General features: G+C 41.1%; 3 protein-coding genes across 3 annotated transcripts; 2 read left to right on the plus strand and 1 right to left on the minus strand.

Annotated features, from left to right (window-relative positions):
* Positions 1-2,243: 2,243 nt before the first annotated feature.
* LOC143808381 (uncharacterized) lies at positions 2,244-19,127 on the minus strand. Its single transcript, XM_077290953.1, has 11 exons — positions 19,005-19,127; positions 10,039-10,089; positions 9,793-9,931; positions 9,411-9,707; positions 8,965-9,161; positions 8,769-8,873; positions 8,538-8,674; positions 8,257-8,463; positions 7,990-8,073; positions 3,418-3,671; positions 2,244-3,288 (listed from the first exon to the last, which is right to left on the minus strand). Exons 5-11 carry the CDS (start codon positions 8,965-8,967, stop codon positions 3,113-3,115), a joined length of 966 nt encoding a protein of 321 aa, XP_077147068.1. The 5' UTR covers positions 8,968-9,161; positions 9,411-9,707; positions 9,793-9,931; positions 10,039-10,089; positions 19,005-19,127; the 3' UTR covers positions 2,244-3,112.
* On the plus strand, positions 18,509-19,914 carry LOC143808382 (uncharacterized). Its single transcript, XM_077290954.1, has 3 exons — positions 18,509-18,858; positions 18,964-19,176; positions 19,345-19,914. Exons 1-3 carry the CDS (start codon positions 18,563-18,565, stop codon positions 19,619-19,621), a joined length of 786 nt encoding a protein of 261 aa, XP_077147069.1. The 5' UTR covers positions 18,509-18,562; the 3' UTR covers positions 19,622-19,914.
* On the plus strand, positions 19,507-24,155 carry LOC143808380 (uncharacterized). Its single transcript, XM_077290952.1, has 9 exons — positions 19,507-19,622; positions 19,916-20,365; positions 20,587-20,791; positions 20,863-20,991; positions 21,603-21,733; positions 21,813-22,046; positions 22,132-22,251; positions 22,801-22,881; positions 22,964-24,155. Coding segments are annotated over exons 2-9 (1,311 nt in total). The 5' UTR covers positions 19,507-19,622; positions 19,916-19,955; the 3' UTR covers positions 22,965-24,155.
* The last annotated feature ends 682 nt before the right edge of the window (positions 24,156-24,837 follow it).

Raw genomic sequence — 24,837 nt, forward strand, 5'->3', positions numbered from 1 at the left:
TCTCATCATCAGTATCTCATTTTCATCAGTGAGACTCGGCTAATTGTGCAAAAAATGAGTACAATAGACGGCTCTCATCCTCAGTATCTCATTTTCATCAGTGAGACTCGGCTAATTGTGCAAAAAATGAGTACAATAGACGGCTCTCATCCTCAGCATGTCATTTTCATCAGTGAGACTCGGCTAATTGTGCAAAAAATGAATACAATAGACGGCTCTCATCATCAGTATCTCATTTTCATCAGTGAGACTCGGCTAATTGTGCAAAAAATGAGTACAATAGACGGCTCTCATCCTCAGCATGTCATTTTCATCAGTGAGACTCGGCTAATTGTGCAAAAAATAAGTACAATAGTCGGCTCTCATCCTCAGTATGTAATTTTCATCAGTGAGACTCGGCTAATTGTGCAAAAAATGAGTACAATAGACGGCTCTCATCCTCAGTATCTCATTTTCATCAGTGAGACTCGGCTAATTGTGCAAAAAATGAGTACAATAGACGGCTCTCATCCTCAGCATGTCATTTTCATCAGTGAGACTCGGCTAATTGTGCAAAAAATGAGTACAATAGACGTCTCTCATCCTCAGTATCTCATTTTCATCAGTGAGACTCGGCTAATTGTGGAAAAAATAAAGTACAATAGTCAGCTCTCATCCTCAGCATGTCATTTTCATCAGTGAGACTCGGCTAATTGTGCAAAAAATGAGTACAATGGCCGGGTCTCATCCTCAGTACGTCATTTTTTTCAGTGAGAGGTGGCTAATTGTGCCAAAAATGAAAATAATAGCCGGGTCTCATCCTCAGTATGTCATATTTAACAGTAAGAGCCGGCTAATTGTGCCAAAAATGAAAATAATAGCCGGGTCTCATCCTCAGTATGTCATTTTCTTCAGTGAGAGGTGGCTAATTGTGCCAAAAATGAAAACAATGGCCGGGTCTCATCCTCAGTACGTCATTTTCTTCAGTGAGAGGTGGCTAATTGTGCCAAAAATGAAAATAATAGCCGGGTCTCATCCTCAGTACGTCATTTTCTTCAGTAGGAGCCGGCTGATTGTGCCAAAAATGAATACAATGGCCGGGTCTCATCCTCAGTACGTCATTTTCAGTGAGAGGTGGCTAATTGTGCCAAAAATGAAAATAATAGCCGGGTCTCATCCTCATAACGTCATATTTAACAGTAAGAGCCGGCTAATTGTGCCACAAATGAATACAATGGCCGGGTCTCATCCTCAGTACGTCATTTTCAGTGAGAGGTGGCTAATTGTGCCAAAAATGAAAATAATAGCCGGGTCTCATCCTCATAACGTCATATTTAACAGTAAGAGCCGGCTAATTGTGCCACAAATGAATACAATGGCCGGGTCTCATCCTCAGTACGTCATTTTCTTCAGTGAGAGGTGGCTAATTGTGCCAAAAATGAAAATAATAGCCGGGTCTCATCCTCAGTACGTCATTTTCTTCAGTGAGAGGTGGCTAATTGTGCCAAAAATGAGTACAATGGCCGGGTCTCATCCTCAGAATATTTTCAGATGCACAGAGGCAAAAAGAGGCACAGTGAGGCACATAACGCGATAAAGAGAAGACTCGCATTTTCAGTTGCTGATCAGCAACAAGCTGGGCTGTTCAATGGGACATATTTGGATCACTTCACCAGTCTCTCAATTTGCGTTGCCGAGGCTCAGTGAGCGAGTGAGAGGCACAGTGAGGCACAGAGAGAGGCGCACAGAGGCACAGAGAGGCGCATGAAGACAGAGAATGATAGAGAGGCAGAGAAAGTCACAGACAGTTATTTAAAGGCACATATAAGCTGGGTCGGGCACAGTGAGGCACAGTGAGACACATAACGCGATAGAGAGAAGACTCACATCTTCTGCTGCTAATCAGCAACAAACTGGGCTGTTCAATGTGACATATTTGGATCACTTCACCAGTCTCTAAATTTGCATTGCCAAGGCACAGCGAGAGAGAGGCACCGTGAGGCACAGAAAGAGGCACAGAGAGGCGCAATGAGGCACAGTGAGGCGCAGACAGGCGCATGAAGACAGAGAATGATAGAGAGGCAGAGAGCCCAATATCCAGCTCTCATCCTCAATGTCATAATCTACAGTGAGAGCCGGCTACTAGTGCCAAAAAACAATAGCCGGCTCTCATCCTCTGAATATTTAAATTTTTTTAAAGTGTGGGCCCAACTAATTTAAACATAACACCAGTAAGGAAATGGTAAAAGGAAAATATTTATTTATATTACTTTTGACAATAATAACAATAGCAACAAAAATTTATTCAGTTATAGGCTGCCGTCACACTAGAAGTATTTGGTCAGTATTTTACATCAGTATTTGTAAGCCAAAACCAGGAGTGGAACAACTAGAGGAAAAGTATAATAGAAACATATGCACCACTTCTGCATTTATCACCCACTCCTGGTTTTGGCTACAAATACTGATGTAAAATACTGTTCAAATACTGCTAGTGTGATGGCAGCCATAAAGTGCAATTAACTTCACAGTGCTTTCCATAAACCCAAAACAGTGTCCACATTGGGTCCACAATCCAGATTCCCTATCAGCATGTCTTTGGGGTGTGGAAGGAAACCAAATTAACTTGAGGAAAGCTGCGCAAAAAAGGGGAAACCTATAAAGTAAAATACTTTTTTAAATGTTACAGTCATGTGTTCAGCCATGAGATATTTGAAGCTTCTCCAAATTGATTCTGTTTGACACCATAATCAAACAAAAGTTCTACCCCTGGTTTGAGATCACAAATAGCCGTAAATAGGATTGATGGGGTGTGATCATCAAGTATGTATTTAACGACAGGTTTCACATTGTAATTTTTTTGTGAATGATTGATCTTTCGTCCAAATGTTGATGGCATGTCTGGGTGGCATTTGCATGGAGCCTCCCTGGAATCAAAACACCACACCTCTTTTCCAATATTAAAAAAAAACATATAGCATTCATTTTCATGCACGGTTGATTGTAATATTTCAGCCTCATTTCCTGCTATAAGCGCCCCATGATAGTCACAAATGATGTCACCCTTAGTAAATCCATGAGTAGTGTGGAGTCCTTCACCTTTCGTTTTATCATTTGTGATGATAAGGCCTTTCTAGTTTTGTGACCTAATCATTTCTTGAAGCTTGATAACGTGCTCTGGATCCCCTCTTTTTGGTTTTGGCTTCCATCCACGTTGGACATCTTGTAGGACAGGTAGATTGGTTGTCCAATGCTGTCTTTTCAAATAGTTCTTCAAGTCATTTTCTTTGGGGAAATGCCTGAAAAAATCTACAAGAAAAAAACAATACTGTAAATATTCAGCAAACATAAAATGTTAAGGCAGCACATCCCAAAGAATACATCTTCTGCTAGACATAATTAAAATGAAATTTGGAAAACAGTCCATTAAAAACTTACCTATTGCATTTGAAACCCGTAAATTGTACTGTTCCCGCCTCCATTTATCCTGACAGTACTTCGCAAAATTCTCAGTGTACTGACTGCAGGCGGACAGGGTCGGCGGATCATCGTCCACTCCAACAGGGTATTTTTTAATTAGTCTGCTGAAATGGAACAGTTTTTCAGCCTGTTGGACTGTTTTTTCCTTGTCTGTTTGTTCCGCCTCAGAATGTCCTCGATTGCCGCCTTCTCCTGCAGTGCCAATGGAACTTCTGTAAAGTTAAAAAGAGAGAGATTATAAGTTATGAGATCCTGAAAGTGGTGTTGTTCCTTACTAGACGACTTAACCAAGAATTTGGAATTAATCATATGCTAAAAGACATAATTGCTTAAAGGGAAGGTGCCGCAAAGTTATTTGTGGTAAAAATTATTGACTATATAATCAATTTATGTTTAATACACAATTAAATATATTAACTATTATTTACTGCATGGCCCCATTAGGTTAGGGATCACAGGACTGTAGGGCCACATTACGCTATTGGTGATAGGACTGTAGTTACACATTATGCTATATGGATAATAGAGGCTGTATCCTATGCAGAGTAGTATAGAGGCTACATTTTGCAATATTGATAAATATAGAGACTACGTGGAGGATTATAGAGGCTACATTATACTATATGAAGAACTATAGAAGCTGCTTTATAATTGAGTACTATGGAGATTGCATAATATTATATACAGGTAAAGGCTAGATTAAATTATATTGAGGACTATGTGTGGTGTATAATATACTAGATTGTGGCCCGATTCTAACACATCGGGTATTCTAGAATATGCATGTCCCCGTAGTATATGGACAATGATGATTCCAGAATTCGCGGCAGACTGTGCCCGTCTGCTGATTGGTCGAGGCAACCTTTATGACATCATCGTCGCCATGGCAACCATTATGACATCTACGCCGATACTGTGCCCGTCGCTGATTGGTCGAGGGCGCCTGGGCCTCGACCAATCAGAGACGCGGGATTTCCAGGACAGACAGAAAAACCCTTAGACAATTATATATATATATAGCATATAAAAGAACCAGCAATGAAAATGCTATTAAATATACGAAACTCAAGCAAATCATGAATAACAAGGAGAATAAGGAGTTTTTACGTATAAAAATGTATATTTTATTATATATAGTATAAATAAGTATCTCAAAAATACAAATACAATAACAATTTATCAATATAGAATAAGTAGATGATCAAGCTAGGTGCGAGCACAACGTGATCGCTAAATGACCAGAACTGACTATTGTGCAGCAATTCAACAACTGATATTAGACTCACAGATAAGCATGTGCTAAGTAATTCTAAGTAGTCCTATATCAGGTAAATATGGCGATGACTGTAATGTAACGGTGCTAACCGCGCTTAAATGAAATTCACAGCGCCAAAGAATTCCAAATAGTCCTATGTCAGGTGAATATAGTAACAAATAGAATATAGTAGTACTGACCGCGTTTGTATTACAGCGCTAGTCTACCCATTCCTAAACATATTATCAAACAGACACCAAGTAATGGAGCCGCACATAGGACAATGGAAAAGATATATTAGGATTATTTACCCATGGTGTTTAAGTAGTCAGTGCTGGAGGCGATCACTCTCCCCGACGCGCGTTTCGCAAGACACAAGTCTCGCTTCCTCAAGGGGCGTGGTCTAACTGGGGTTTACGTCAGCTTTAAATACCGTCTATTTCCGGTCACATGGTTATGGACCGGCAAATAGCATGACGCCTCCGATCGTAAGTGTAAACGCCGTATTCAATCTGCACAGTCCGACAGCAAACCCCACGTACCTGCCGGGAGCAGCGGCCAGTGCCAGGACGCATGACACCCGACAGGCAACAGGAGGCCACCGACAGACGGCACCGACGAAGACAGGCGCACTATCATAAAAATACGATCGGATAGGTTTGACATTTGTTTCCATATTGAAATACAAAAACATACTATACAAATAGAAAAAAGCTAAAATGACAATATGATGAATGTATGGGCAGCAATACATAATTGAGTGCATAAGTGAATTCAAAGAAGAAAAAAACATACTATGAAATAAAAAACCATAATGATCACATATTATGCGATACAAATATAATTATTATTACAAACAATGTGTTGTTATAAAAGTGTGACCACAGTGAATAAGATTATATATCAATTTGTTAATAAAAAAACAAAACAAATATATTATAAAGAATAATGCGATGACTGTGATCTTCAAAGTGAACACCAAATGAATGTGATGAGTTGCCAGCCATACACAAGCATCGATCGCCATGTATCTAAAATTTGAACAAAGAAAGGAAACAATAAATAAAAACACAATAAACACGGATTAAAAACCACCATAAGACCAACAAACAAACAAGGTGGTGATCCGGAGAGGGTGATTTTAGAGAAGCACAGTAAACAAAGCAACTATAAAAATGATGAATACCCATTAGTCTCGTTCAATCCGTCCGGCACCATTGTACCTAGAGTGAAAATCCACCTGCATTCTTTTTTCGCTAATAAATTTTTTATATCGCCGCCTCTAATGCCGCTTTGCACATGTTCGATGCCCCGAACTGTGAGATGACTAGGATTGCAATTGTGAAAAATACGGAAATGTCGGGGCAATGTTTTTAGAAGAGAAATGTCAGTTTCCGATTTTGCGGCTGTAATGTCGCGGACATGTTCTCGAACCCGGGTGCCTAGACGCCTAGAGGTTAAACCTACGTAAATTTTTGGGCATGTGCACATAGCGTAGTAGATGACTTGTGTGGTATTGCATGTAATGCGATGTTTAATCTTAAATTCTCTACCATCCACAGCATGGAAGGTAGTAGATCTGATGATGTTTTTGCATGATATGCAATTGCCGCAAGTGAAGCATCCTTTCACTGGTCCGCTAGAGCCAAAATACGTGCCACTATGTTCCATCTTTGGAACATAGTGGCTATTCATTAGTAGGTCGCCCAAACTTTTGCTTCGTCTCGAAGTCATGAGTGGCAAATCAGTAAGGTTCCTAGCTAATACGGAATCAGTTTTTAGAACATGCCAATATTTTTGAATGCAAGTTCTCATTTGCTGCCAGTGTCCGTTATATGTAGAAATAAAACGAATGTTATTATCCCTATCTTTATTTTTGACCTTGGGGCACAATAAATCATCTCTCGAACAAATTTTTGCCCTGTTATAACCTGTCTTAATGCTCTTTTTGGAATAACCTCTCTCCAAAAATCTCTCTTGGAGATCTCTGGCTTGATATTGAAATTTGCATTCAGAGGAACAGATCCGCCTCATTCTGAGGAATTGCCCAACTGGGATGGCCTAAATGGTGCTATACGGATGGCTGGAGCTAGCATGCAGCAATGAATTTGTCGAAGTTGGTTTTCTGTGTACATCCGTTTGTAAAAACAGATCTCGATCAACCTGGATATTGATGTCCAGGAAATCAATAGATCTCCTGTCACAACAGTACGTCAGCTTGATATTCATTTTATTGAAATTTAATTGCTGCATGAACTCCCGTAAATTTGATTCAGTACCCTGCCAAATAATGAATAAATCATCTATATAACGTAACCAGCACTGCACATGGTCCGCGCCCCGGGCGCCATCCCCGCCGAAGACCCCCCTCTCCCAGTAACCCAGGAAGAGGCCAGCAAAGGATGGCGCACAGGCCGCGCCCATGGCAGTGCCGCGTTTTTGCAAATAATTTGGAATTCTTTGGCGCTGTGAATTTCATTTAAGCGCGGTTAGCACCGTTACATTACAGTCATCGCCATATTTACCTGATATAGGACTACTTAGAATTACTTAGCACATGCTTATCTGTGAGTCTAATATCAGTTGTTGAATTGCTGCACAATAGTCAGTTCTGGTCATTTAGCGATCACGTTGTGCTCGCACCTAGCTTGATCATCTACTTATTCTATATTGATAAATTGTTATTGTATTTGTATTTTTGAGATACTTATTTATACTATATATAATAAAATATACATTTTTATACGTAAAAACTCCTTATTCTCCTTGTTATTCATTTATATATATATATAGATAGACTATGGGGAATCATTTTTTTACACTTTTTTTATAGAAGGCAATGGGGTTACATTATACCAAATGGAGGACTATGTAGGGCCATTATAATATTTGGATGGCTTTGTGGAGGGCATTATATTATGTGTATGGCTATAACGGAGCCTTTATACTTTATGGAGGCCTATTTGAGGGTCACTATATTGTGAGCAAGCAAATATACAATGTGAAGCTTGTGTGGGGTTCAAAAGACCGTGCGGAGATCTGTGTGGGGGTCATTAGACTATGTGCAGGGATGGTAGGGGACATTATACTATATATAGGCCCCTTGTACTGCATGCAGGGCTGTACGGGGAGGTCACATTTGTGGATTATACTGTGCTGGGGCTACTATTCATTGCCAGGGTAGTTGAAGGGGGTACAGTTGGGTTATCATAGTGTGTGGATGGTATTGTGGAGGAATTGTGGGGGCATCATACAGTATGTTTTTGGTCTCCTACCCAGCGCCTTCTGTCTCTTCCTCATTAGTTTGTCCCTCGCTGCCTTCTTCTGCTGTGATCCTCCGCCTCTTGGGCAATGTAGATCTGTGAAGTTAAAAAAAGACCGTTAAGATATGAAAAACTGATAAAAGGTGTTGTTACCTAGTAGACTACTTAACCAAGAATTTAGTAGGAATCATTTATGCTAAAAGGCATAATTACTTAAGTCTCATGCAATGAAAAGATGGATTTTGGGAATGCCTGTGGAGATAAAGTTAGGTCTCTTACTCGGAGGTTCCTGCTTCATCGTCTCCCTTTAGTGTGGCTACTAATAACATCCCGGCCGCCAATAGAGATGTATCCACGGTGTCTGGTTTGGTGTCAAGCTGCAAATATGCATTGGCCTGGTCTCTTTCCACTTGGGAAAGATTTTCTTCAGCCCACTTTTTATATATGTTTATTGACCTCGTCCATGTTATTATGGGCAGCCCATACCTGCGGATAAAACATTTGTTAGTAGTGGTAAATGCTTGGCAGAAAAAACAAGGAGGGCCTCATTTATTACTAACTTCTTCTGGAAGCGCTCCATGTCTTTGCGAGGATTCAAGATTCTTTTCCCCTTGCAGGACACAAAGAATTCAAGCGCCTTTTTTACATCCTCTGGCTGAATAGTTGGCCTAATCTTTTCAAAGTATGTGCAGAAATTCTGTCAAAGGGAAATGTGTAAAAAATATGATTGCCAATAGCAAAACCTTAATTCATATAATGCTGTGCTGTATGTTCATGTTTTTAACATTTACCTGCTCATCCTCATCCTGCAGTATAACAATACTTTTTATTGACTTTACTACTGTCACCAGCTGTCCATCAACATGCAATTTCTCCCTCTCAATCCATTCTTTTACCTATAAGATGAGGAACATAGAAAATACATAAGATATGGCGAAGCTGCATCTCTCACCAATATGCTAAGTTGGTTAATTATATTAAACCTACCATTAGATTTTTGATCTCAGATGGGTTACGCAAATATTTATAGACGAGAACAGCCTGAAGATAATAACATGCCAAAGTCTTCTCCTTATCAATCAGCTTAATGCACAATTGTGCTCGTGTAAAGATATCAGATGTGAGGCTTGGCCACTGTCAAAATTTTGCGACAATCAGCCATGGTGAGAGGCGCAGATTCCAATCTGTGGGTGATAAAAGTAGGTATGTTACAGGTACATTCGTTTGGATGTTTTTATTGGATTGCATGGGAATTGTGGATTGGCAAGATGAGCTAAACATTACTTTGTCCCAGCCTTGGATGGCGGTACAAGTAATGAAATATAGACTTTCTGATAATCCTCCTTTCCCATGATGATTTTTTTATGGCATTTTCCATCCCCATGACAGTAGAAATTCAAATTGCAGGTGCAGTATAAACTTGAGCTACTTACCCCCTCTTCCTGCCTTTAGCAAGCTTCTGGTTCAATTTATTCTCTATGACCTTTAGGGTCTCCATAAAGGGACCAACTGCATTTTTAGCTTCGTCGTCGAGGTCACTGGGGTAGTCCTCTGAGAGTAGGAAACTTATAAATTTCCGCAGGTGACTGAAATGCTTTTTAATGGTTTCTTCACTGGTCTTCAGTCTTTCCAGGGAAAGAAAATATTCTCTGGTAGCCCTCAAGTTTTTTAAAAAGTCCACAGAGATCTCTTCAGTTTATAAAGTAGAGAAAGCGGGAAACTATTTGTATCTAAAATTAAACAAATGATCATACAATTGGGTTCACATCTGTAAGGATTCATCAAATACATGCAAACTGATAAAATCACATTTACCATTGGCTTTATGGTCGATGCTGAACATTTCCCCTTCAAATATTTTTTAAAACTCAGTAAAATAGTGGATTTTAAATCATGCTTGTTGTGAAACCCAACCACAGTGATTTTTTTCCGCAGGGGCATATTGGCACTTGAACTGGAAAAAACAAGAAAATATTAAGGTGATTATTGACACCAGAAGCTTCCTTTACTCATATTAAAGCGGTTACAAATGTTTTTAGAAATTTGTTACATAGTTCTTACCTAGCTTTTTCAACAACAGTAGGGAGAACAATAGGCTCCTCCATGGATGGGCTAAAAAAGAAAAACAAAATATGCATTAATTCATCTATACATGAGATTAAGAACATATAGAACTTTGTATAAAGGGCCAAGGCCCTTTACCACTATGGTGGTGCCTGTAGGGCCACTATAGTGGCAACAATCTTAGTTTTGGCTCAATTGCAAAAGAGGGCTTTGAAACATCTGATTTATGAGTATATATTACATTATTATTATATTTTATAATATATTATATTATATATTATCTATGTATAATACAGTGTATGTATGCATGTTCTTCACCTCAACAGGTGACACTGTTTGTGTTGCCCATAGAGGTGACACAAAGGTATATACTGTATACAGGAGGAGATGACACACAGGTATATACTGTATAGAGGAGGAGATGACACACAGGTATATACTATATACAGGGGAGATGACACACAGGTGTATACTATACACAGGGGAGATGACACACGTCTATACTATATACAGGGGAGATGACACACAGGTATATACTATATACAGGGGAGATGACACACAGGTCTATACTATATACAAGGGAGATGACACGCAGGTATATACTAAAAGTCTAAAGTGTGAACCTTACTTATCAATATAATAGTAGGGGTAGACTTTTTGGCATTGTGTTGACATGTCTGTCAGACATTTTGATGGCACTAAACTAATATATATATATATATTGCATAAAAAATAACTATATAGCTAAAAATTAAATTACATGTGTAAAATTAGGATAGGTAATAGTTAAATGCAAGAAAACCCTGAAATATTGTGAAGAAACATATACATACCTTTCAGAAGGTTTTCCTGTCACAATGCAACCACGACTTTCCAAAAAGTCTGTGAAGAAGTCCTGGGCATTGGTAAATTGGCTGTTCTGGAAATTTAGACTGTTATAAGGAACAACAGACAGGGATTGGGCCACCCTCTGCATGTTCCTTTTTGCAGTCTTCACCTCTTTGTTGTTCTCTGCCTTCATGGTTTTCATGCAAACATGGCTAAGATGAATGCGGAGGTTTCTGTAAGTTGCTCCTTCAAGAACTTGAATAGAGTGATTTTTGGAATACTGTTAAGGTACCGTCACACTAAGCGACGCTGCAGCGATAGCGACAACGATGCCGATCGCTGCAGCGTCGCTGTTTGGTCGCTGGAGAGCTGTCACACAGACGGCTCTCCAGCGACCAACGATGCCGAGGTCCCCGGGTAACCAGGGTAAACATCGGGTTGCTAAGCGCAGGGCCGCGCTTAGTAACCCGATGTTTACCCTGGTTACCAGCATAAAATGTAAAAAAAACAAACAGTACATACTTACATGCGTCCCCCGGCGTCCGCTTCCTGCAATGACTGAGCGCCGGCAGTAGCAGGGCACAGCGGTGACGTCACCGCTGTGCTGTGCTTTCACTTTCACTTTGCGGCGCTCAGTCAGTGTGGGAAGCGGACGCCGGGGGACGCATGTGAGTATGTAGTGTTTGGTTTTTTTACATTTTACGCTGGTAACCAGGGTAAACATCGGGTTACTAAGCGCGGCCCTGCGCTTAGTAACCCAATATTTACCCTGGTTACCAGTGTAAAATATCGCTGGTATCGTTGCTTTTGCTGTCAAACACGGCGATACACGGCGACCTAGCGACCAAATAAAGTTCAGACCTTCCAGCAGCGACCAGCAATTTCACAGCGGGATCCAGATCGCTGCTGCGTGTCAAATACAGCGATATCGCTACCTAGGACGCTGCAACGTCACAGATCGCTGGCTATATCGCTGCGACGTTGCTTAGTGTGACGGTACCTTAAGCTACCTTACATACACTGAGGAAGCATTTGAAAAACAAATGTTTGTGTGGCAATTCAACCCATGAGATAAGGATGATGAATGACTTGTTCATCTGGCTATTTGCCAGCAACACCTATTGTAGTACAGAAAAGATAATCCGTCTGCAGACTTGTGAATAGAGGTGTACGAAGATGTAGGTGTTTGTCAATAAATGTGTGTGTGTGTGTGTATATATATATATATATATATATATATATATATATATATATATATATATATATATATATATATATATATATATATATGTATATGTATATATATATATATATATATATATATATATATATATATATTTGAGAATCCCAGGTTACAGGCCAAAAAATGCAATGTCTTATTAGGGGAAAAAGCATCCATAGGCCTCCTTCTAAACTAGGCATGCGTTTGCAAGTATGCATGTGTTTGAATGCACAGGCAAACACAGACTGTAGAAAATGACATACTGGATTTGAAATTTTGAGGTCAGCGGCAGATTTTGGGATTCTAAAACCCCACAACTACCCAGCAGGAGGTACCAGGCAAAAAAATCTTGGCAGCAATATGGTGCAGATTGCCACCTACACAAAGACTTTATTTGTCCCGTTTCCCTTTTTTGGCCTATAATCTGTAATTTTAAAATCCTTCAGTTTCCCAGAATAAGACATTTTTTGCCTGTAACCTGTGATTCTAAAACTATATACCTGACAGCCAGCTCTATATACAAAATATCCATTCCAATTGCCAGCTATCACCCTCTGAATTCTTTTTAATAGCCAGGTCTCACAGTTGAATGTGATACACCCTGGGTGAGAGCCGACTATTGCGCTCATTTTTGGAACCATGAGCCAGCCCTCATAGAAAAAGCCACACCTACTAAGTTGCATTAGCCAATCACAGCAGACTCAATATTTAGATTCAATTGAACCAATCACTTGCAAGTGCAGCATTTTAAGAGGAGGAGCTCTTTTTTGAACTGAAACAGGGCTCACTTTTTGAAATCGGTGCTCAGGAGTACAGCCATTATTTGTTCCACACAGGAGAAGCTGAAGTCTACACTGATTACTACTATGGCATCTAAAGAGAGGCAAGTGGACCTGGGGGGCAGTGAGTGGGAGAATAATGTGCATCTGCAGAAGTATGTTGTTGTTTCTAGGAGGACTCTTATTTGGCTGTACTCAGACCATGGGGGGATTTGTAGGAGAGGTTATCATAGTTTATACTTGGATAGTGTGCCAGATTGCACTGCAGCATTATCTGATGTTTTCTCTGTGACGTCTGCAATATTGTTAGCTTCTTGTAACAATGTGGTGGGGGATGGGGCAGGATTGCTCTGTGAAAGTGTATTTTATCATGTTAGGGCTTGCAATTATTCAGGCTCAGTTGCAGAAAGTGTACGTTTTTGGTGTAGTCTTTCTGTATCTTTCTTTTTTCTGCAGTGAAAATGCTCTAAACTGTATATGCACTTGCTCATTCAAACTGTGTTTTTGTTGCATTTTGCCTGAAAAATGAATGCTGTTCCTGTGCAAAACTGTAAGCATTTGTGTGGTCAAAACCACAAGTGGTTTTTCCATGGTATTTTTTTTAATCTGCATATTTGTTGCAAAAAATCAGTTTTGTTTTACCCCTTCACTCCCGGAGCTGTTTTCGTTTTTCGCTCCCCTCCTTCCCAGAACCATAACTTTTTTTATTTTTCCATCAATATGGCCATGTGAGGGCTTATTTTTTGCGGGACAAGATGTACTTTTGAACGATACCATTGGTTTTACCATGCCGTGTAACAGAAAACGGGAAACAAATTCCAAGTGTGCACTTTTTTTGCAATTTCACCAATCTCACACTTGTTTTTTGTTTGGCTTTTTGCTAGGTTCACCAAATGCTAAAACTAGCCTGCTATTATGATTCTACAGGTCATTACGAGTTTATAGACACCTAATATGTCTAGGTTATTTTTTATCTAAGTGGTGTAAAAAAAAATCCAAAGTTTCAAAAAAAAAAAAAAAAATTGTGCGATTTTTCCAATACACATAGCGTCTCCAATTTTCGTGATCTGGGGTCAGGTGAGGGCTTATTTTTTTTGTGTGCCAAGCTGGCATTTTTAATGATACCATTTTGGTGTAGATACGTTCTTTTGATCGCCCGTTATTGCATTGTAATGCAATGTCACGGTGACCAAAAAATAATAATTTTGGCGTTTTGATTTTTTTTTTCTCGCTACGCCATTTAGCGGTCAGGTTAATCCTTTGTTCTTATTGATAGATCGGGCGATTCTGAACACGGCGATACCAAATATGTGTAGGTTTGATTTTTTTTAATTGTTTTATTTTGATTGGGGCGAAAGGGGGGGGGTGATTTAAACTTTTATTTTTTTTATATTTGGCATGCTTCAATAGAAGCATGCACAACTCGATCGGCTCTGCTACATAGAGGTGAAGTAAAGATCACCTCTATGTAGCAGAAATCCAGGTGTACTTTGAGTGCCGACCACAGGGTGGCGCTCAAAGCAATCGGCCATCAACAGCCATAGAGGTCTCAAGGAGACCTCTGGTTGTTATGGCAATGCACCGCTGACCCCCGATCATGTGACGGGGGTCAGCGGTGCGAGCGCTAGTTAAATGCCGCTGTCAGCGCTTGACGGCGATATTTAACTAGTTAATGGGCGCGGGCGGATCGCGATTCCGCTCGCGCTCATTGCGCGCACATGTCAGCTGTACAAAACAGCTGATATGTCGTGGCTTAAAGGTGGGCTCACCGCGGGAGCCCACCTTTAAAGCAGGGGATCTGACAGCTGGCAGAAAGGGGTTAACTTCTATGGGCATGCATGTTGTATAAGGTATGTGTTATTAGCGTCATTTTGCTACAATTTGTGAATTATGCTATAAAAACGCTCAGACATGCACTATACCATATGTGCAACTGCTTGTTCAAAAACCGTGTACGTTTGTCTGTTTTTTACCAAAAATGAGGGCAGGTCTTGTGCAAAACTGTATAAGCATCTGTGTGGTCAAAACTGCAAGTGTTTTTGCCAAAATTTTGTCAATCTGCATAACTGTTGCGCTAAACCATATGTGCACTCGCTTGTTCTAGAACCGCATATGTTTTTATCCATTTTTTAGCAGGACAATTGAACATTAAGCATTAAACTCAGTTAGCCAATTGTCATCTTGGAAACATAACACAAAATATCCAATTGTCTGGCTTAAACCAAAAACAAATGCTGGGTGGGATGCAGGGCCGGACTGGCCATAGGGCACTTCTGGCAAATGCCAGAAGGGCCGGTGCCAGTGGTGGGCCGCTCAATCCGCCGCCCCCGCCGTCGCATTCAACTATACCGGCGTATAGACGCCGGTACAGTTGAATGCAATGATGGAGGAGAGAGCGTCTACAGACGCTCCTCTCCCATCATTCCCCACTCTGCCTCTGACACTGCGGGTGCGCGATGATGTCATATCATCGCGCACCTGCTGTGTCCCGGGCAGACTGCAGCTGCTGAGACAGGAGCAGGAACCAGGAAGCAACGCTGGGCACGAGGAGAGGTGAGGAGAGTTTTTTTTTTTTTCTGGACTGTGGGGCCATTCTCGGAGGAGGGGAGGGGAGGAAGAGAAGAGATGTGGGCTGTATATAGTTCTCTGTGGGCTGTGCTCTGTGCTGTATACTGCTGTGGGCTGTATATAGTACTCTGTGGGCTGTGCTCTGTGCTGTATACTGCTGTGGGCTGTATATAGTACTCTGTGGGCTGTGCTCTGTGCTGTATACTGCTGTGGGCTGTATATAGCTCTCTGTGGGCTGTGCTCTGTGCTGTATACTGCTGTGGGCTGTATATAGTACTCTGTGGCTGTGCTCTGTGCTGTATACTACTGTGGGCTGTATATAGTACTCTGTGGGCTGTGCTCTGTGCTGTATACTGCTGTGGGCTGTATATAGTTCTCTGTGGGCTGTGCTCTGTGCTGTATACTGCTGTGGGCTGTATATAGTACTCTGTGGGCTGTGCTCTGTGCTGTATACTGCTGTGGGCTGTATATAGTACTCTGTGGGCTGTGCTCTGTGCTGTATACTACTGTGGGCTGTATATAGTACTCTGTGGGCTGTTCTCTGTGCTGTATACTGCTGTGGGCTGTATATAGTTCTCTGTGGGCTGTGCTCTGTGCTGTATACTACTGTGGGCTGTATATAGTACTCTGTGGCTGTGCTCTGTGCTGTATACTACTGTGGGCTGTATATAGTACTCTGTGGGCTGTGCTCTGTGCTGTATACTGCTGTGGGCTGTATATAGTTCTCTGTGGGCTGTGCTCTGTGCTGTATACTGCTGTGGGCTGTATATAGTACTCTGTGGGCTGTGCTCTGTGCTGTATACTGCTGTGGGCTGTATATAGTACTCTGTGGGCTGTGCTCTGTGCTGTATACTACTGTGGGCTGTATATAGTACTCTGTGGGCTGTGCTCTGTGCTGTATACTGCTGTGGGCTGTATATAGTTCTCTGTGGGCTGTGCTGTATACTACTGTGGGCTGTATATAGTACTCTGTGGCTGTGCTCTGTGCTGTATACCACTGTGGGCTGTATATAGTACTCTGTGGGCTGTGCTCTGTGCTGTATACTACTGTGGGCTGTATATAGTACTCTGTGGGCTGTGCTCTGTGCTGTATACAGCTGTGGGCTGTATATAGTTCTCTGTGGGCTGTGCTCTGTGCTGTATACTACTGTGGGCTGTATATAGTACTCTGTGGGCTGTGCTCTGTGCTGTATACTGCTGTGGGCTGTATATAGTACTCTGTGGGCTGTGCTCTGTGCTGTATACTACTGTGGGCTGTATATAGTACTCTGTGGGCTGTGCTCTGTGCTGTATACTACTGTGGGCTGTATATAGTTCTCTGTGGGCTGTGCTCTGTGCTGTATACTACTGTGGGCTGTATATAGTTCTCTGTGGGCTGTGCTCTGTGCTGTATACTACTGTGTGCTGTATATAGTTCTCTGTGGGCTGTGCTGTATATAGTACTCTGTGGGCTGTGCTGTATATAGTACTCTGTGGGCTGTGCTGTATATAGTACTCTCTGGGCTGTGCTGTATATAGTACTCTCTGGGCTGTGCTGTATATAGTACTCTCTGGGCTGTGCTTTATATAGTACTCTGGGCTGTGCTGTATATAGTACTCTGGGCTGTGCTTTATATAGTTCTCTGTGGGCTGTGCTGTATATAGTTCTCTGTGGGCTGTGCTGTATATAGTTCTCTGTGGGCTGTGCTGTATATATTACTTTGTGGGCTGTGCTGTATATATTACTTTGTGGGCTGTGCTGTATATATTACTCTGTGGGCTGTGCTGTATACTACTGTGTGGACTGTGCTGTATACTTCTACGTGAGCTGTGCTGTATACTACTGTGTGGTCTGTGCTGTATACTACTGTGTGGTCTGTTCTGAATACTGCTGTGTGGGCTGTGTTATCTACTACGCGAGCTGTGCTATAGTATGCAGGCTGTGCTGTATACTATGCGGTTTGTGCTATATAATATGCGGGCTTTGCTATATACTATGGGGAGTATATTATATTCTATGGGGGAGGCCATGTTATGTACTATGTGGCTGTGTTATATACTATTGTGGGGGTATATTATATTCTATGGGGGAGGCTGCGTTATATACTATGGGGGGCTGCATTATATTCTATGGGGGGCTACATTATATATTATGGGGAGGTGGGCTGTATTATATTCTATGGGGGTTACATTCTCTGGGGTGGCTGCATTATACTCTGTGGGGTGGCTGCATTATACTCTGGGGTGGCTGCATTATACTCTGGGGTGGCTGCATTATACTATATGTGGGCTGCATTATACTGTATCGAGGACTATGGGGAATACGTTATACTATATGAAGAACTATGGGGTGCATTATTCTATGGGAAGTGAATTGTACTACATGGATGACTGTGGCGGTGCATTATACTATATGGAGCACTATGAGGATTGTATTATGCTATATGGAGGACTATGAGGATTGTATTATGCTATATGGAGGACTATGAGGAGTGTATTATACTATGTGGAGGACTGAGCAGTGTATTTTAATATATGGAGGACTATAGGGAGTGTATTATACTATATGGAGGACTATGGAGCACATTATAATATATGGAGGACTATGGGGTGTATTTTACTAAACAAGTAAAATGCTGCATATTCGGATTGTTTTTGCTGGAACAAAAAGCCTTGTTGTCAGCAGCACATTGCCAGTGTAAACTGTAGATGTGCTGCTGAAAACATGATACTGTATGGTGATCTGTTAGTGATCTATTAGTGATCGTTCTGTCTCATCATTATTCCTCAGCTGGTGGAAAGAGGTCGGGAGACAAGCGTTGAACAACTTCAGTATTGTCGATTAAACTCGTTTAGCGGCCTGAACTCAGCGCACGTAAATACAACAGAAAGGCTTCTGTGTGATGTGCAATATGTTAGCATTTGGGGACCCATTTTAAACTTTGCCTAGGGCCCCACTTTGCCTAAAACCGGCCCTGCCTACAAGTGTACAAAGATATTATACAGTCACCATGTGACAAGTGGGCCTGTGTAACTTCAAATGCCAGGGCTGAATTTTAGTCCCAGTCCGGCCCTGGTGGGATGGGATTAATGGTATGTTAATGGGTGGACAGGCTAAATTCTCAGGGATATTGTTTCTGCTCTTATGTTTTGTTTTGTTTATTCTTGTTACAGCCAGTTCAGGATGCCAAAGACATGTCCAATATGTCACAAAACTTTTCATCAACTGGCACAGCATCTTACACGACAATGCCTTAGATATGGTACAAAAGAGGAGAGGAATGCAGCATTGGAAGAGTCCAAGATGACATTGATAAAAATTGCAACCAAGGGAACATACATCCCTTATGAAAAGATTTTAGAAATCAAAACAAAGGATGATTTTATTACTTTCCTCGAGGACAGAGGGTTTACCATTCCCGATAAACCACCTATGGCCAGGTATGCCCCATTAACATCTTATGCTTTGAATACTGACACTCATGCTTGTGTGGGCTTTATAGTTTAGAACTATGCACAATAATCACATGGATTTTTCATTTACAGGATGTTTCAAGATGAGGGGGCATCTACTTCCAGTGCTTTACCAGTGGAGGAAGAGCTGCCAGTTGTGGAGGAAGAGCTGCCAGTTGTGGAGGAAGAGCTGCCAGTTGTGGAGGAAGAGCTGCCAGTTGTGGAGGAAGAGCTGCCAGTTGTGGAGGAGGATCCACCTATCATGGAAGAAGAGCTTCACAGCATGGATGATCATGATGGCAACAGGTCAGTGTAAATTCATGCAATTAATTTACTTCAACCCCTTGCTCGAATATTGCATATACCTCAGTACAACCTGGCTTTTAGGCCACCTTTTATATAACGTGAACACCGCTGGCCTACTCAAGTTTCAACTTGTATTTCTTTCTAAGAATTTTTTTTTATAATTTACAGTACTGATGAAGATGAGGAGCCATCTACATCCACTGCCATATCGGCACACTCAGCGATGCCAAATCTGCAGCTGCAAGGTGCACAAATTCAAGAAGACTCTACAACTTCAGAGTCCAGTGATGACCACTCTACAACTTCAGAGTCCAGTGATGACCACTCTGAAGCAAATGAAGATGATTCTAACTCTGAAAGTGGTGAAGAGGACAATGACGAAGCCGATCAACAACCAGAGAAAGTAGGGAGAATCCCAGCGAAACAGATGAAGACGACGGTCTGAGGTCAGTTTTTTTTGTCTCTCTCACTCACTCTTACCACCCCTGACAACGGTGAATGAGACCCCCTAGCTGTCGAGGGCCCTGACATTTGCCCAGTTTCTGCTGCCGGCCCTTGGTGTGGGCCCAGTAAATATGGTGACACAGGGCCCCCATGACTCACAAGCCCCATAGCGTCCACATGATCTGCTGCTATTGGTGGTACGCCACTTTATTTATAATGTAAATACATATATATTTTTTTCTCAAAGTTACAATTTGTCTCTAGTCTGATCTGTTCTTTCCCCAAAAATTTGTAGAATTCAAAGCCAGAAATGGACCATTGACAAGAGGATCAAGATGAAGGAAGCAGGTTTTTATAATCGCCATTCTTTGTCTGATCCAATAATGAAAGGATTTTCTGATTACTTGAAGAACCATTGCAGGCTGGAGAGATATAAACAAAATGTGGAAGATGTTGCAAGGTTTTTATATTTTATGAACAACCGCCGTGTGAGCCTCAATTTTGCAAACAGAATAGAAAAAGCCCGTCTATTTTTCAAAAAGCTGCAAGACATTGGCCTGTGCAACCAAACAGTGACAAACTACCTAAAACATGTCCGGAGATTTGTGCATTATCTACTCTTTGCGACAAGTTTAATTCAGCAAAATAAAAGACTCTACCAGCAAATGAAATATTTCAAGAATGTGACTGCGGACATCCAGAAGACATTTTCCAAGGGGGTTGCAAAAGAGGTTGTCAGCAAAAGGTATGTCATCTGATATTTATCCTTACAGAGGTATGCACAAATATATATATATATATATATATATATATATATATATATATATATATATATATATATATATATATATATATATATATATATATATATATATATATATATAATTAGTAATGTATCTCTCGGTCCCTCCAGGTTTTTCCACGCATGCTTTACTTAACAATCACATTTACTAATCTTTCTCTTAGGTACCTGGAGTTGCAAAAATCTGACAAAACACCACAGCAATGCCGGGAGATTCTGAACGTCGCAAAGCCAGTTTTCTTGAAAGCCATCAAGAAGGTCAAAAGAGGATCCCAGAATACAGATTATCAGTTAGAGATACTTTATTATCTTGAGGCCTTACTCGTACTAAACCACTTGCAGAGACCAGGAGTTGTCAGAAATATGACCGTAAGTAACAACCTACTCATTATTGGTATTTAAAACATGTCTATTTAACTTTCCCATATCTTGACTCACAGGTGTCTGAGTGGACAGAGAGGATGCGTCACAGCTATCAAAATGAACAGCGGATAATTGTTGGAGTTAAATCCCATAAGACTGCTGCCCAACAAGTGGCCTGTTTTGTGATTACTGAAGAAGAAGAAATGGTAAGATTTTCCTGTCGCTACGACAGCACCCACATTAGAGGGATCTGTTTGTTGTCATGACTTCAGCCCGTAGGATTAGCAATATTCAGTCCCTTTCAGTGGAGCCTCCTTTATCCAAGTTTTACAGGACAGGTTGGTGTTAAAGTCTTCTCCAGGTGTGTGGGGAGTCTTTCTTTATTTCCCTGCAGTATCCTGGATGCTACATTGCAGCATCTGTGTGAAGGATAGTGCATTTTCTTAACAATAATGCATATTGCAGGAGCCTCCAAAATGCATTATCAATAGTAATTGATATTCTGTCCCTTATCACAGATGTTCTGCACTCTTAATGAATGGTGGGTATAGTTTATATTATGACATATTGTTGGTGTGAGGTGACTTTTTAATATATTTAGATTGTGTAGTCCCTCACATGCTCTGAAATTTAACTGAGGCGGAGGAGAGATGCCACCCTTTTAGTCTAGGTTCCCTGCCAGGTCAGGCAGGTCCCTTTCTCATGAGGGTGCTATGATTGACTCCAGCAAGTAATTGTTATTTTTAAATTTTCTTGCTTTAAGATTGAAGAGCACAACTCAAACTTTATCAAGTGATGTACTTTTTTCTTTGTTTAGTGGTTTGATGCCTACTTTACAAAAGTGAGACCGGTTCTGGCCACACAAGACAGTCCAGATACATTCTTTCTATCGACTTCAGGAAGACGGATTTATAATGTATCCAATGACATTGGCCACTACCAGAAAAAGTAAGTCTTAGATTTTTTTTACTTTTTAACATTTTAAATCTTGTGCCATGTATTTATGATCAAATTTATTCCTATCTAGGTATACAATTAAAAACCTCTCCAGTCAGGTGGCCAGAAAAACCTGTCAGACATGGACCGTGTCTAACTTAACAGAAAAAGAGAGATATATTTTTTCTAAATACCTCAGTCATTCAAACATGACAGCAGAGAGGAATTACAGAGAGAGAACTCTAGGGGACCTTTGTGAAGCACACACACTGGTCTCAGCAGCAGGGAGAGCACCAGAAAATGAACCCCTACCCAGCAGCTCAAGGTAATTTATTGCAAAGCAGTTTTGCTCTCCTATTTCAACAAACTATTGACAAATTTTAATATTCTGTTTTCTATTTCCCCTAAAGAGAAGCAGAAGGGAGCAACAGAGAAGAGGAGCAAAGGGTCCAGGAAGACGGCAATGCACAGGGTGAAAGAGATGGCCCCAGTGACTCAAGTTCAAATATTAGGACTCAAAGGACTCAAAAGTGAGTATCGTTTAAATCAACGCTAAAATTACAAGTTATATAGAAGGGCTCTACAGAATAAGGGTAGCTGTACATGGCCAAACTGAGTTATTGCTCAAATGAGCACATTTGGTTGACTGTCAGGCCGTGTAAACATGGCACATCACAGGGCACTCAGTGGCTGTCACTCAAGAGTTGCCAGTCACTGAGTATTTTGAGGAAGAGAGGAGGTTGTGAGATTAGATGGGAAACAGACAGGTGACGATAAGTCCTAATGTATGTCTGTCTGTGTGGGTGGCTCTGGAGGACCACTGAATGAGTCCAAAAGACTAAATAAACAGGAGTTTGGAAACTGCCTATGTTCAGGTATCAGTAGGTTCCCGTAACTCCAGTTCTGTAAGTCTGATTCAAAAGTCACAAAGTAGTCCTTGTAGCCCTAAATTTCATCAACATACCCTATGAATTTGGGGTTGATGACTTTTTACCCTGAAGAGCAACAGCTCAAACTGTTCAGTCTAATCAACTTATACCACTCAAAGTGCCCAGAAAATGTATTGTTGTTTTTATCAGGCGGAGAGCACCAATCGAACCTAGGGCCAGAACAGAGTCCATGATGACAGGGATGCAGTTAAGGAAAAGGAAACGCCCCTGGTAATTGGTGAATATGCTCATTGACATTATCCTTGAACAATAAACAATTGTTTTAATATATGTATTCTTCTTTCGTTTAAAGATATTAAGAAGACGGCAGTGATCAGCTCTCAAGAAAATGTTCCCCACCTATAATTGAGGCATTCCGACGACTTAAGTCCTGGTCTTGTTAACGGTTTTGAATTAATGTTGTATTTGTTTTTTTCCCTCTATTCTAGGTGGTGTTCAATTCCAGGTGAACGGGGCCCTCGAAGAAATGGAAGATTTTTTTTTTTTTTTTTGTTGTTGTTATAAACATACTGTTTGTATTAGTGGTAATATCGTTTTATTTTAGTAATAAAGATAAAGTGGAGGTCAACGGCTATGATGAGACTAATCTGACAAATGTAGATTAAATGGCATAACCATTTACTACCGTCAGGTTTCTGAGCTGTTTATTCGAATGCTTTGTCAGTACCACTAGAATAAAATCATAATTTAAAGGGCAGATAGCCAGCAAAGTTTTTCTGCCAGTCAGAGCACTGTAGTCCCTGGAAATCGGGCCTAGGTATGCAGAAAATATTACCACCACTAACGGTAAGTAGGACCCCCAGGTGTCCAGGGTCCTGACATGTAGCACTGTCTGTAGAAATGACCTCTTGTCCAGTCAGTGCACCAATCTCTCGTGTGCTCTCTCTCTCCCCAGTGCATCGCCCTCTGGCATGCTCTCACTTATACCTTTTCATGACTCCCTAAGCCTCTCTCATGCACACCTTTCTGTTTGTCAAAGGTCAGAAGCACGTCTTGCTATTGAGGCAAATCAGGAAAGCCCTGGAAGCTCGAGCTGCAGCAGACAACATGAAACTGTAAGTAACCACAAAGCTACACAGTGTTTAACACTTCAGTATATTTTAAGGATTCTGTTGCTGCAGGATGCTTAATGACAATTAAAGTGAATGGTCAGGAAACAAAGTTAAGCAACAGGATCATTGAAAAATACACAAGTGTTTTCATAGAATGATTTGTCAGGCTAACAACCACACAGCCTGTCACAGGCTCCCGCAGCCCCATGGAGGGCCACACAGTCTCCTTAAGCCCCCTCCGCACGCGGCCTCTTTCAGCCCCTTGCATAGCCACACTGCCTCTTAAAGCCACGGCGTTGTACAGACTTGTGGAGAGCCACACATGTTCTCTCAGGCCCCACTGGCTCAACAGCACAAATTGAGACAAGTAATAGGACTGAAATGTCATATAGAACAGTCAAGCTGTAAATGCATCTTATAAAGTATACTACACTGTTTAATTTTTTTTTTTTTTCTCTCCACAGGTCGAATGCTGGCAAGAAATATGTCATGCCAAGCTCCTTTATCACAGTTTTCTTGCTTGATATGTTGTTTTTTGGCCTACGCCTAATTTCTTAAAATAAATAAATAAAATGTTATAAATGTTTGACATGCTTTGTGCCTCTTTTTAGTGTAGTAGTTGGGTGTAATGTTAATGGAATGTCTTATTCAGGGAAACTGAAGGATTTGAAAATTACAGATTAAAGGCCAAAAAAAGGTAAACAGGGGACAAATAAAGTCTGTGTAGGTGGCAATCTGCACAATATTGCTGCCAAGATTTTTTTTGCCTGGTACCTCCTGCTAGGTAGTTGTGGGGTTTTAGAATCCCAAAATCTGCCGCTGACCTCAACTTCAAATCCAGTGTCATTTTCTACAGTCATGTTATACAGTGAAAGCTGGCTCTCATCTTTTGAATATTTTCAGATGCACAGAGGCAAAATGAGGCACAGTGAGACACAGAGGCACAGAACACGATAGAGAAAAGACTCACATCTTCTGTTGCTGAATAGCAACAAGCTGGGCTGTTCAATGGGACATCACCAGTCTCTCAATTTGCATTGCCGAGACAGTGAGCAAGAGAGGCACAGAGCGGCGCAATGAGGCGCAGAGAGGCACATGAAGGCAGAGAATGATA

The sequence above is a fragment of the Ranitomeya variabilis genome, chromosome 2 (genome assembly GCF_051348905.1).
Source record: "Ranitomeya variabilis isolate aRanVar5 chromosome 2, aRanVar5.hap1, whole genome shotgun sequence".
NCBI lineage: Eukaryota > Metazoa > Chordata > Amphibia > Anura > Dendrobatidae > Ranitomeya > Ranitomeya variabilis.